This window comes from Botryllus schlosseri, chromosome 5 (genome assembly GCF_051294905.1).
Source record: "Botryllus schlosseri isolate E-star chromosome 5, Bs_hap1, whole genome shotgun sequence".
In the NCBI taxonomy this organism is placed as follows: Eukaryota; Metazoa; Chordata; class Ascidiacea; order Stolidobranchia; family Styelidae; genus Botryllus; species Botryllus schlosseri.
The window spans coordinates 25,438,187-25,451,235 of record NC_137240.1 but is presented as its reverse complement, the minus strand read 5'-3'; the positions used below and the strand labels follow the sequence as shown (position 1 = coordinate 25,451,235).

General features: G+C 38.2%; 3 protein-coding genes across 3 annotated transcripts in view; 1 reads left to right on the top strand and 2 right to left on the bottom strand.

The window, feature by feature from the left end:
• Positions 1 to 13,049, bottom strand: part of LOC145439505 (exocyst complex component 2-like) — a 276,760-nt gene that overhangs the window by 241,377 nt on the left and 22,334 nt on the right. The gene's annotated exons all lie outside the window — the stretch shown is intronic.
• LOC145439512 (induced myeloid leukemia cell differentiation protein Mcl-1 homolog) lies at positions 1,696 to 3,444 on the top strand. Its single transcript, XM_080316996.1, has 2 exons — positions 1,696 to 3,087; positions 3,271 to 3,444. Exons 1-2 carry the CDS (start codon positions 2,617 to 2,619, stop codon positions 3,382 to 3,384), a joined length of 585 nt encoding a protein of 194 aa, XP_080173122.1. The 5' UTR covers positions 1,696 to 2,616; the 3' UTR covers positions 3,385 to 3,444.
• On the bottom strand, positions 7,867 to 9,702 carry LOC145439513 (induced myeloid leukemia cell differentiation protein Mcl-1 homolog). Its single transcript, XM_080316998.1, has 2 exons — positions 8,224 to 9,702; positions 7,867 to 8,040 (listed from the first exon to the last, which is right to left on the bottom strand). The coding sequence occupies exons 1-2, from the start codon at positions 8,692 to 8,694 to the stop codon at positions 7,927 to 7,929; spliced, it is 585 nt and encodes a 194-aa protein (XP_080173124.1). The 5' UTR covers positions 8,695 to 9,702; the 3' UTR covers positions 7,867 to 7,926.

Sequence of the window (13,049 nt, the reverse complement as noted above, 5' to 3'; positions counted from 1 at the left end):
ACTTGACTTGACTCGAGTCAAAATGTGCAATGACTCGAGATGACTCGTGACTCGAAGGTAGTGACTTGATCCCAACACTGCCCCAAAATGTACAAGTACTTCGCTATGTACTCCCTCCACGAAAAGAGTGACTAGGTTTTAGACTACTTTATCGATTTTCAATGTTGCGCAAATACCACAAACTTTGCTCGCTTTCAGAGCTGGCAACTAAATGCAAGACAGACTTTAAGCGCTCCGGGATAAAATGTAATTTTTTTCGCTCTTTTTTATTTCTTCAATAAAATTAGTATTCATTTTACAAAAAAAAAATTCGTAGTGCTCAAGTATAAGTTTTCAAACCATCACCTTAACAAAATTTTCAGAATAGCAACTTTTGAGATATCAACTCTGAATCGACAAACCAATGAACAATATTCAAACATGTTACACCCCCGTGTTTCCATGAAAATAACAAGACATTACACATTCAGTATACTTCACGATTGTTCATAGATACCAAGTATTCGCGTAAACGAGGTGTGTGACATTACATACATCATGGATAACATCATGGCCGGCACTACAAGCATCATGGATTACAAATTCATGTTCTGATTGAAAGTATCTGACAACTGTGAACTAATTCTTCAAGTTTGTTCATTGTGGCGTAACGACCATTTTTACGAATCCATAACTGTATCATTTGATATCGTTGCTCGGTTAAGTTATAGCAATCCATGTATTGACATTCGGCAATTTCATTGTCAGATAGCTCAAGTTTTTCGCGTGCAAACCTATACCAGTTCATCAGGTCAATTCGATCCATTATGACGTATATATCATTAGCAGTAATCTTTGACATATTCAATCTACAGCGTACAGCGAATAATCATGTAATAAATATTATACGTTGTATATTGCCTTGCACTTGCTTCAACTGCAATGTTGACGTAATCATATCTCAGCGTTACTGGAACTAAGCAAAGTCGCTCTCGTAATATCTAAAGTAATCGCATGTGACGTAATCATGAACATGCTGCAATACGCAATTGAAAGTAATCAACTTACGCAATGACGTAATAAATATCTCAGCGTTACTGGACTGGAACTATGTCATCTCTCACACAACCAAAACCTCTCTCGTATTGGAACCACACCCACATCAGTCAAATACGCGAACCATGCACAACCATATACCCAGACTTTCGTTGAATATTCACGACACCAACAAATCTGTACATCTCCTTTCCCTCGACATCAATTATAGAATCCTCATCCCAATGCGCAGTACGAATGGTGGGTTCATCGGGTGTAAAATCCAAATCAAATGACACCAAGGTCTGCTTTCTCATTTTCAATATTTCCACCACCGCGTCTTGTCTGTGTCTTAGCACTACCGTGTGAGGATGTCGAAATCTATGGGTGCTAACACGGATGGACATGATATTCTTCGATATGATCAACTGAAACCACGGATGTGGTGGGTTAGAGTCTTGTCGTGATGGTCCGTTTCGAAATGCAAGCGGATGAACTAGACCAAAAGTTTCGAAGATGTGTTTTATAATTGCTCTAGGTGTGAAATAGACATCGCACTCTTGTAGGGAAACAACACGAATTCAGTCTTCACACCGCAGAAACACAGCCGCTTGGTTAACATCACAAAACCGCAATTGAACTCAAGATTGCCATACACGGAATCGCTGTTAACGATGTCTTACTGCGGCGTTTCGACGAGTAACGAATTCTCGTATTTGGTATTGATTGTGACACATAGTCAAAACAGCGACAGTTTTCACAACCCGATACATACATTGAACCAACTGATGTAAGGTGAAACACTACGTTCGCAGCAAAAAAGTTTGCAGGGTATGACCACCACCAACATATAGAGTAGTGAGTGAGTAATTATCCTACATACCCCGATTTTACTATATTCCGAGATCCGGATCACGATTCAAGTCTACCTGAGAATCCGAACCACCCTGTGAAGTTGATATATCAAGTTGTGAACCGTGAAAGGGTTGTAATCTCGGTGAAATAGTGTGCGACACATTTTTCCACAAGTCGAATGCATGTCGCTTCATACTAAGACCATGTCACGGTCAAATATGTGTGTTTTTCTGTCTCCAAGTCAGCTACCCCCACATTGAATGTACAGAGTCGGTGCATGTATGAGACTTCAGAACATGAATTTGTAATCCATGATGCTTGTAGTGCCGACCATGATGTTATCCATGATGTATGTAATGTCACACACCTCGTTTACGCGAATACTTGGTATCTATGAACAATCGTGAAGTATACTGGATGTGTAATGTCTTGTTATTTTCATGGAAACATGGGGGTGTAACATGTTTGAATATTGTTCATTGGTTTGTCGATTCAGAGTTGATATCCGGATCCGGGTCCTAGTTTAAGTTTTAGAAAATATGATACCGACATCCCGACATCTTTCGAAAACAAAACCGTGATCAATGCTTAAGAGACCATTTTTACTATTTTTCATCGCCATAAGTCATTCTGGACCGCGAAAACGCATTGTACGATATAGATGAAGCTTATGCAAATCCTAGGATACTCATTTTCAAAGTAGCTTAGATCTCGAAATAAGCTCTGACTCGCTATTCTCCTCAAAGCATGGAAATATCACGAGTATCACCTTCGGTCACTGAAGAAAAGTATGAAATTATATCCGAAGCATATTCCTTGACCAGGAATTTTATCATGTACGAACTCGACGGCTCATGCGTTAAGGTAAATACGAAAGCAGAGAGAACCTTACGTCGAGTTGGGGATGAAATGTTCGAGCGACATCGAACTGTCCTAAACGCAGTCTCCAAACGTCTCCGCTATGGTGATGTCGAAGTCAATGAAAAATATAAAGAATATTTACCCGATGAGCGAATGTTCCTGATGATAGCTGATGAAATTTACAAAGATACCAAAGAAAATTGGGGTAGGATTGTCTCCCTTTTTGTGGTCGGTAGCATTCTTGCTCGCAAGAACGAGGATGAACATCACGGGGACCATATAGAAGCTATCATACAGACAGTCGGAAATTACATTGCTAGCAGAAGACTAAAGTGGATTATGAAAAATGGAGGATGGGTAGGTGATTTACATGCTTTGCTTAGGAATTATAAATTATCTTTTAGCATGGATATATAGTGTATCTGCTCTCCAGAGCCCATATCATCTCTCGATGATGAAACTCAGCTTTACCCTCCAATTCGGTTCCCGACACGATAACTTTCCTCCGTACGATCATTAGGGCTTCTATTTTTGTTGCAGGATGGCTTTGTAGGATTCTTTGATAATACCGCTCTCGACTACAATAAAGTTTGGAAGGGACTCGTGTTTGTCGGAATCGGACTGACATCTATAGCAATGGCATTATCAAGATAATGGATGTTCGTATGTTTTGTCTCATGTAATATTTTAAGAATAAAATTCTTCATCGTTTAATCGCATCCATTTTACTGTAGGATGTATACAGTTTCTTCTGAGAATACTCGAAGGATTGCGCCATATGGAAACCTTCTTTATACTTTTAATTTTTTCAAATTTCTACAGAAAACGCAGTCGAATACCGACTTTTACGCAAATCTGTTTTGCGAGAACATAACAGAGACCTACACATAGTCAATTTTATTTAAATGCATTGCGACGCTGTCACTTGGCTCTTAATTGGGTTGTTTCATCTGAAAGAACTAATTTTGTCTGTTATAATACTTTATTAGACTTGTATGGCGAGGCGTCTGGTATCGAGAAGTGAGATCGCAAGCAATCATTGAGTCAGTCGTGATGTCTGATTGGGAGTGTCGACCTCTTATATCCAGCAAGTGTAATGTGCCATATTAGGCCATAAGTATCGTAGGCCCCGCGTGAAGTGTACAAATTTCGATGTTGCGCAAATACCACAAACTTTGCTTGCTTTCAGAGCCGGCAACTAAATGCAAGACAGACTTTACGCAAAAGTTGCTATTCTGAAAATTTTGTCAAGGTAATGGTTTGAAAACTTATACTTGAGCACTCGTACTTCTTGAGAATACCCAAGTAGGTTTTTTGCCTAGATGCACCACATAGTCTCAAGTCCTTATGATATTGGAGTACATCAACTTCATGATAGCTAGAGTATTAAACAGTAATATACCTAGAGTACTAACGTTTTACTTACTCGGAAATGACTACTTCTACCTTATTTTAAAGGATACCTCGTTCGAAGCGAAATTGTATGTGGTTTTGGATAACATCCAAGATGTAGGCTCACTTTGAAGGTTACTTCGTAAAACTCAAATATTGCGCAGTGAGAGTTCGCAAATTCTCGAAGTATTTTTGTTATTTTTATTGCGATAAGTCATTCTGCAGCGCGAAAATGCGTCGTAGGATATAGATGAAACTAGCACCACTCATCAAGACCGCTGAAAACAGTACGTTTCAACATTTAGTAGCAGTAAATTTCTAGTAAAGTACAAGACGTGATGATTTCTGAGTGAGTTAAAAAGTATTGCAGGTATAGTTTAGCTGAAAACCGAATACTCTGAAATAGAAGTAGATGCAGTGTAAATAGTTAATCACTTGATTAAGTTTAGCGCAAGCAGATAAAACCTATACTTGAGTAGTACAAAATGCACGAGTACTTCGCTATCGCCTCCCTGCACGTAATAAGTGCTTTTACCGATACTCGTCGGTTTCAGTTTAGATAGAATTCAGAAACCAAATAATTTCATAAACATAAGCTAATTTAATGAATTTACTCGAATGTACTATGCCGCGCTGATAAGATTAATTATAATATACTTATCATGTTACAGCGATTTTTCTAGCGTAGAAAATCTTTAAAATGTAGTAAGCAGGCCAAATGAAGATATTCGTTGAGTTGAATAAACATAAAAAATACTCTAGACCACTTTATCAGTACTTTACAGTTTCAGTTTTAGATAAAATTTGTCCCTTTCACCTATAATTACATCTCCTCGCTATCTAAACATGTTTAGAATATATTATTTGCGATGATACGAACCCGTGAAGTACTCAAGTAGCTTTTCGTAGGATATAGATGAAACTGACAACACTCACCAAGACCGCTGGTCCACTGAAAAAAGTACATTGTAGCAGTAAAGTCCTACTAAAGTACAAGAAGTAATGATTTCCCAGTTAGTTGAAAAGTAAGTATTGAAGGTATAGTTTGCTGGAAAAAGCGAAAAACTCTGAAATCGAAGTAGATGCAGTGTAAATAGGTAATCACTTCATTAAGTATAGCGCAAGCAGGCCAAACCTATACTTGAGTAGGCCTACTGCAACATGTACAAGTACTTCGCTATGTTCTCCCTCCACGTAAAAAGTGACTAGGTTTTAGACTACTTTATCGGTACTCGACAGTTTTAGATAAAATTTGGTAAGACTTTAAATTTTAAAGTAGTTTGAGCTTACGATTGTATCACCTTGACAAGTAACATTATCAGACATGAAAATGATACTATCACCTAATATAGAAGTTAACACGCGTCAATGTGCTTCGGAATTCACGAGAAATTGCTTACTAAGAGAAGTATATTCTTGTATACACAATAGTGAAGAGAATCTTTAAAATGTAGTAAGCAGGCCGATGGGTATTCGTTTAGTTGTATAGGCATAAAAAACATTCCCGCGCGCTCTTAAACAAAACACTTCCTAACCCTACCACCTAATACTAAGGCGCGCGGGAATGTTTTTTATGCCTATACAACTAAACGAATACCCATCGGCCTGCTTACTACATTTTAAAGATTCTCTTCACTATTGTGTATACAAGAATATACTTCTCTTAGTAAGCAATTTCTCGTGAATTCCGAAGCACATTGACGCGTGTTAACTTCTATATTAGGTGATAGTATCATTTTCATGTCTGATAATGTTACTTGTCAAGGTGATACAATCGTAAGCTCAAACTACTTTAAAATTTAAAGTCTTACCAAATTTTATCTAAAACTGTCGAGTACCGATAAAGTAGTCTAAAACCTAGTCACTTTTTACGTGGAGGGAGAACATAGCGAAGTACTTGTACATGTTGCAGTAGGCCTACTCAAGTATAGGTTTGGCCTGCTTGCGCTATACTTAATGAAGTGATTACCTATTTACACTGCATCTACTTCGATTTCAGAGTTTTTCGCTTTTTCCAGCAAACTATACCTTCAATACTTACTTTTCAACTAACTGGGAAATCATTACTTCTTGTACTTTAGTAGGACTTTACTGCTACAATGTACTTTTTTCAGTGGACCAGCGGTCTTGGTGAGTGTTGTCAGTTTCATCTATATCCTACGAAAAGCTACTTGAGTACTTCACGGGTTCGTATCATCGCAAATAATATATTCTAAACATGTTTAGATAGCGAGGAGATGTAATTATAGGTGAAAGGGACAAATTTTATCTAAAACTGAAACTGTAAAGTACTGATAAAGTGGTCTAGAGTATTTTTTATGTTTATTCAACTCAACGAATATCTTCATTTGGCCTGCTTACTACATTTTAAAGATTTTCTACGCTAGAAAAATCGCTGTAACATGATAAGTATATTATAATTAATCTTATCAGCGCGGCATAGTACATTCGAGTAAATTCATTAAATTAGCTTATGTTTATGAAATTATTTGGTTTCTGAATTCTATCTAAACTGAAACCGACGAGTATCGGTAAAAGCACTTATTACGTGCAGGGAGGCGATAGCGAAGTACTCGTGCATTTTGTACTACTCAAGTATAGGTTTTATCTGCTTGCGCTAAACTTAATCAAGTGATTAACTATTTACACTGCATCTACTTCTATTTCAGAGTATTCGGTTTTCAGCTAAACTATACCTGCAATACTTTTTAACTCACTCAGAAATCATCACGTCTTGTACTTTACTAGAAATTTACTGCTACTAAATGTTGAAACGTACTGTTTTCAGCGGTCTTGATGAGTGGTGCTAGTTTCATCTATATCCTACGACGCATTTTCGCGCTGCAGAATGACTTATCGCAATAAAAATAACAAAAATACTTCGAGAATTTGCGAACTCTCACTGCGCAATATTTGAGTTTTACGAAGTAACCTTCAAAGTGAGCCTACATCTTGGATGTTATCCAAAACCACATACAATTTCGCTTCGAACAAGGTATCCTTTAAAATAAGGTAGAAGTAGTCATTTCCGAGTAAGTAAAACGTTAGTACTCTAGGTATATTACTGTTTAATACTCTAGCTATCATGAAGTTGATGTACTCCAATATCATAAGGACTTGAGACTATGTGGTGCATCTAGGCAAAAAACCTACTTGGGTATTCTCAAGAAGTACGAGTGCTCAAGTATAAGTTTTCAAACCATTACCTTGACAAAATTTTCAGAATAGCAACTTTTGCGTAAAGTCTGTCTTGCATTTAGTTGCCGGCTCTGAAAGCAAGCAAAGTTTGTGGTATTTGCGCAACATCGAAATTTGTACACTTCACGCGGGGCCTACGATACTTATGGCCTAATATGGCACATTACACTTGCTGGATATAAGAGGTCGACACTCCCAATCAGACATCACGACTGACTCAATGATTGCTTGCGATCTCACTTCTCGATACCAGACGCCTCGCCATACAAGTCTAATAAAGTATTATAACAGACAAAATTAGTTCTTTCAGATGAAACAACCCAATTAAGAGCCAAGTGACAGCGTCGCAATGCATTTAAATAAAATTGACTATGTGTAGGTCTCTGTTATGTTCTCGCAAAACAGATTTGCGTAAAAGTCGGTATTCGACTGCGTTTTCTGTAGAAATTTGAAAAAATTAAAAGTATAAAGAAGGTTTCCATATGGCGCAATCCTTCGAGTATTCTCAGAAGAAACTGTATACATCCTACAGTAAAATGGATGCGATTAAACGATGAAGAATTTTATTCTTAAAATATTACATGAGACAAAACATACGAACATCCATTATCTTGATAATGCCATTGCTATAGATGTCAGTCCGATTCCGACAAACACGAGTCCCTTCCAAACTTTATTGTAGTCGAGAGCGGTATTATCAAAGAATCCTACAAAGCCATCCTGCAACAAAAATAGAAGCCCTAATGATCGTACGGAGGAAAGTTATCGTGTCGGGAACCGAATTGGAGGGTAAAGCTGAGTTTCATCATCGAGAGATGATATGGGCTCTGGAGAGCAGATACACTATATATCCATGCTAAAAGATAATTTATAATTCCTAAGCAAAGCATGTAAATCACCTACCCATCCTCCATTTTTCATAATCCACTTTAGTCTTCTGCTAGCAATGTAATTTCCGACTGTCTGTATGATAGCTTCTATATGGTCCCCGTGATGTTCATCCTCGTTCTTGCGAGCAAGAATGCTACCGACCACAAAAAGGGAGACAATCCTACCCCAATTTTCTTTGGTATCTTTGTAAATTTCATCAGCTATCATCAGGAACATTCGCTCATCGGGTAAATATTCTTTATATTTTTCATTGACTTCGACATCACCATAGCGGAGACGTTTGGAGACTGCGTTTAGGACAGTTCGATGTCGCTCGAACATTTCATCCCCAACTCGACGTAAGGTTCTCTCTGCTTTCGTATTTACCTTAACGCATGAGCCGTCGAGTTCGTACATGATAAAATTCCTGGTCAAGGAATATGCTTCGGATATAATTTCATACTTTTCTTCAGTGACCGAAGGTGATACTCGTGATATTTCCATGCTTTGAGGAGAATAGCGAGTCAGAGCTTATTTCGAGATCTAAGCTACTTTGAAAATGAGTATCCTAGGATTTGCATAAGCTTCATCTATATCGTACAATGCGTTTTCGCGGTCCAGAATGACTTATGGCGATGAAAAATAGTAAAAATGGTCTCTTAAGCATTGATCACGGTTTTGTTTTCGAAAGATGTCGGGATGTCGGTATCATATTTTCTAAAACTTAAACTAGGACCCGGATCCGGATATCAACTCTGAATCGACAAACCAATGAACAATATTCAAACATGTTACACCCCCATGTTTCCATGAAAATAACAAGACATTACACATCCAGTATACTTCACGATTGTTCATAGATACCAAGTATTCGCGTAAACGAGGTGTGTGACATTACATACATCATGGATAACATCATGGTCGGCACTACAAGCATCATGGATTACAAATTCATGTTCTGAAGTCTCATACATGCACCGACTCTGTACATTCAATGTGGGGGTAGCTGACTTGGAGACAGAAAAACACACATATTTGACCGTGACATGGTCTTAGTATGAAGCGACATGCATTCGACTTGTGGAAAAATGTGTCGCACACTATTTCACCGAGATTACAACCCTTTCACGGTTCACAACTTGATATATCAACTTCACAGGGTGGTTCGGATTCTCAGGTAGACTTGAATCGTGATCCGGATCTCGGAATATAGTAAAATCGGGGTATGTAGGATAATTACTCACTCACTACTCTATATGTTGGTGGTGGTCATACCCTGCAAACTTTTTTGCTGCGAACGTAGTGTTTCACCTTACATCAGTTGGTTCAATGTATGTATCGGGTTGTGAAAACTGTCGCTGTTTTGACTATGTGTCACAATCAATACCAAATACGAGAATTCGTTACTCGTCGAAACGCCGCAGTAAGACATCGTTAACAGCGATTCCGTGTATGGCAATCTTGAGTTCAATTGCGGTTTTGTGATGTTAACCAAGCGGCTGTGTTTCTGCGGTGTGAAGACTGAATTCGTGTTGTTTCCCTACAAGAGTGCGATGTCTATTTCACACCTAGAGCAATTATAAAACACATCTTCGAAACTTTTGGTCTAGTTCATCCGCTTGCATTTCGAAACGGACCATCACGACAAGACTCTAACCCACCACATCCGTGGTTTCAGTTGATCATATCGAAGAATATCATGTCCATCCGTGTTAGCACCCATAGATTTCGACATCCTCACACGGTAGTGCTAAGACACAGACAAGACGCGGTGGTGGAAATATTGAAAATGAGAAAGCAGACCTTGGTGTCATTTGATTTGGATTTTACACCCGATGAACCCACCATTCGTACTGCGCATTGGGATGAGGATTCTATAATTGATGTCGAGGGAAAGGAGATGTACAGATTTGTTGGTGTCGTGAATATTCAACGAAAGTCTGGGTATATGGTTGTGCATGGTTCGCGTATTTGACTGATGTGGGTGTGGTTCCAATACGAGAGAGGTTTTGGTTGTGTGAGAGATGACATAGTTCCAGTCCAGTAACGCTGAGATATTTATTACGTCATTGCGTAAGTTGATTACTTTCAATTGCGTATTGCAGCATGTTCATGATTACGTCACATGCGATTACTTTAGATATTACGAGAGCGACTTTGCTTAGTTCCAGTAACGCTGAGATATGATTACGTCAACATTGCAGTTGAAGCAAGTGCAAGGCAATATACAACGTATAATATTTATTACATGATTATTCGCTGTACGCTGTAGATTGAATATGTCAAAGATTACTGCTAATGATATATACGTCATAATGGATCGAATTGACCTGATGAACTGGTATAGGTTTGCACGCGAAAAACTTGAGCTATCTGACAATGAAATTGCCGAATGTCAATACATGGATTGCTATAACTTAACCGAGCAACGATATCAAATGATACAGTTATGGATTCGTAAAAATGGTCGTTACGCCACAATGAACAAACTTGAAGAATTAGTTCACAGTTGTCAGATACTTTCAATCAGAACATGAATTTGTAATCCATGATGCTTGTAGTGCCGGCCATGATGTTATCCATGATGTATGTAATGTCACACACCTCGTTTACGCGAATACTTGGTATCTATGAACAATCGTGAAGTATACTGAATGTGTAATGTCTTGTTATTTTCATGGAAACACGGGGGTGTAACATGTTTGAATATTGTTCATTGGTTTGTCGATTCAGAGTTGATATCTCAAAAGTTGCTATTCTGAAAATTTTGTTAAGGTGATGGTTTGAAAACTTATACTTGAGCACTACGAATTTTTTTTTGTAAAATGAATACTAATTTTATTGAAGAAATAAAAAAGAGCGAAAAAAATTACATTTTATCCCGGAGCGCTTAAAGTCTGTCTTGCATTTAGTTGCCAGCTCTGAAAGCGAGCAAAGTTTGTGGTATTTGCGCAACATTGAAAATCGATAAAGTAGTCTAAAACCTAGTCACTCTTTTCGTGGAGGGAGTACATAGCGAAGTACTTGTACATTTTGGGGCACTCAATTATAGGTTTGGTCTGCTTGCGATATACTTAATGAATCATTCCTGTGTCATAACTACTTGAGTTGTTGGTGCGTGTAGACAAAAACCTACTTGAGAACATAATTAGCAAAGTTTGTGGTATTTGCGCAACATTGAAAATCGATAAAGTAGTCTAAAACCTAGTCACTCTTTTCGTGGAGGGAGTACATAGCGAAGTACTTGTACATTTTGGGGCACTCAATTATAGGTTTGGTCTGCTTGCGATATACTTAATGAATCATTCCTGTGTCATAACTACTTGAGTTGTTGGTGCGTGTAGACAAAAACCTACTTGAGAACATAATTTTTATTTTTCAATAAAATTAGTATTCATCTTACAAAAACGTCGTGAAAAGGTAAAGTACTTGTACATTTCGGAGTATTCAACTATAGGTTTTGTCATCTTATTATATGCTCAGTATATTATATGTCAAGAATTGTGGAGCATTTATGTGGGTCCGTGTTGAGCGATAAGTTTAATTCGCAAAATTAGTGTGTTCAAATCAGGCCTGTCGCCAACATAGTGATGTCGCATAAGCCCTAAATACATATAATAGAATATCAAGGAAAAGTATCATCTAACGTATAATGAATGTTATTTATTTCTCGGAAGCAAGTTATTATCAAAACATAGTGATCAAAATTATCGCAGAGCAATACCGATTTTGCGTAAATTCCATTATGCGTCCGACTATGTTACTAGGGATTATGTAGTTAGTTAGGAAATTAGGAGTCCTATCTTCCCAATCGGTATGGAACAACATCAAAATCATCACAAAGCAATATCGAATTTTGCGTGCATTCTGTTATGCGTTTTACTACGGTAGTATGCGCATCTGCATACAGGTGTCCAGACGTGGACTTTCTACTATATTCGCTCCTAACATTATAGCAGCACCCGACGCAGCTTACATTATTACGTTATAAGACGCTGGCGGCGTTTCACTGTCACCCTTATTCTAGTGACATGAAAAGGACTGAATCGTATGAATTTTGGTCACTACAAGAATCGAGCGAAAGCGCTGTTTCACGCCGTCTTGCATCGGTCACGATTAGTTTTACTTTTTAACTAACTTGTTGTCTGTCGTTATATTCATTAGACTCGCTTTCATGCGGCTAATTTGTCCCTATCATTATAACGTCGGTGATCGCGTACCTGCGGCAAAGGTGTTCGTTTAATTATAGCAACGAGAACCGGCTCCCTGCGGCTATTCCGTTGGCATTTTAGTGCCGAGTTAAATACCCTTATACTCGACATGCAAACATTATACAGGTAGCGGTTATACTGCGAGCTGATGAATTCGTCATCTATTCGCCTAGCGTAGTTGTTCATAATCCCGACCTTCCGCTCGTATCGTATATACTACAAGCCAGTGATCGCTACATCAAACAAAACGGTCAGATCGAACGCAAGAACTCGGATCGCAGTGTCGGACGGCAGCAAAGCGGTGTACCTCGAAACATCAACCGATCTGGAGGATTTCAGCTAGTGAATCGACGCAATAACGATCAACGATATCATTGATATGCTCTTTTTTCGAAATAAAATGAACTCGTACACTAAACAATGCTATTTCAAGGAGACTGAGTAAAGTGCCAATGTAAGTTTTGACGCGGCAATCATAAGTCGTAAAATGTGGAAACTGCAGAAACCGTAACTTGTACACATAAAATCAAGTTTAAAAAATATGGATGGATGATATTAGTCCTAAATACACATAATACAATATCTGAGAAAAGTATCAAGATGCGGCAATCAATGCAGCGATGATATAGCAATGGATGGATGATGTGG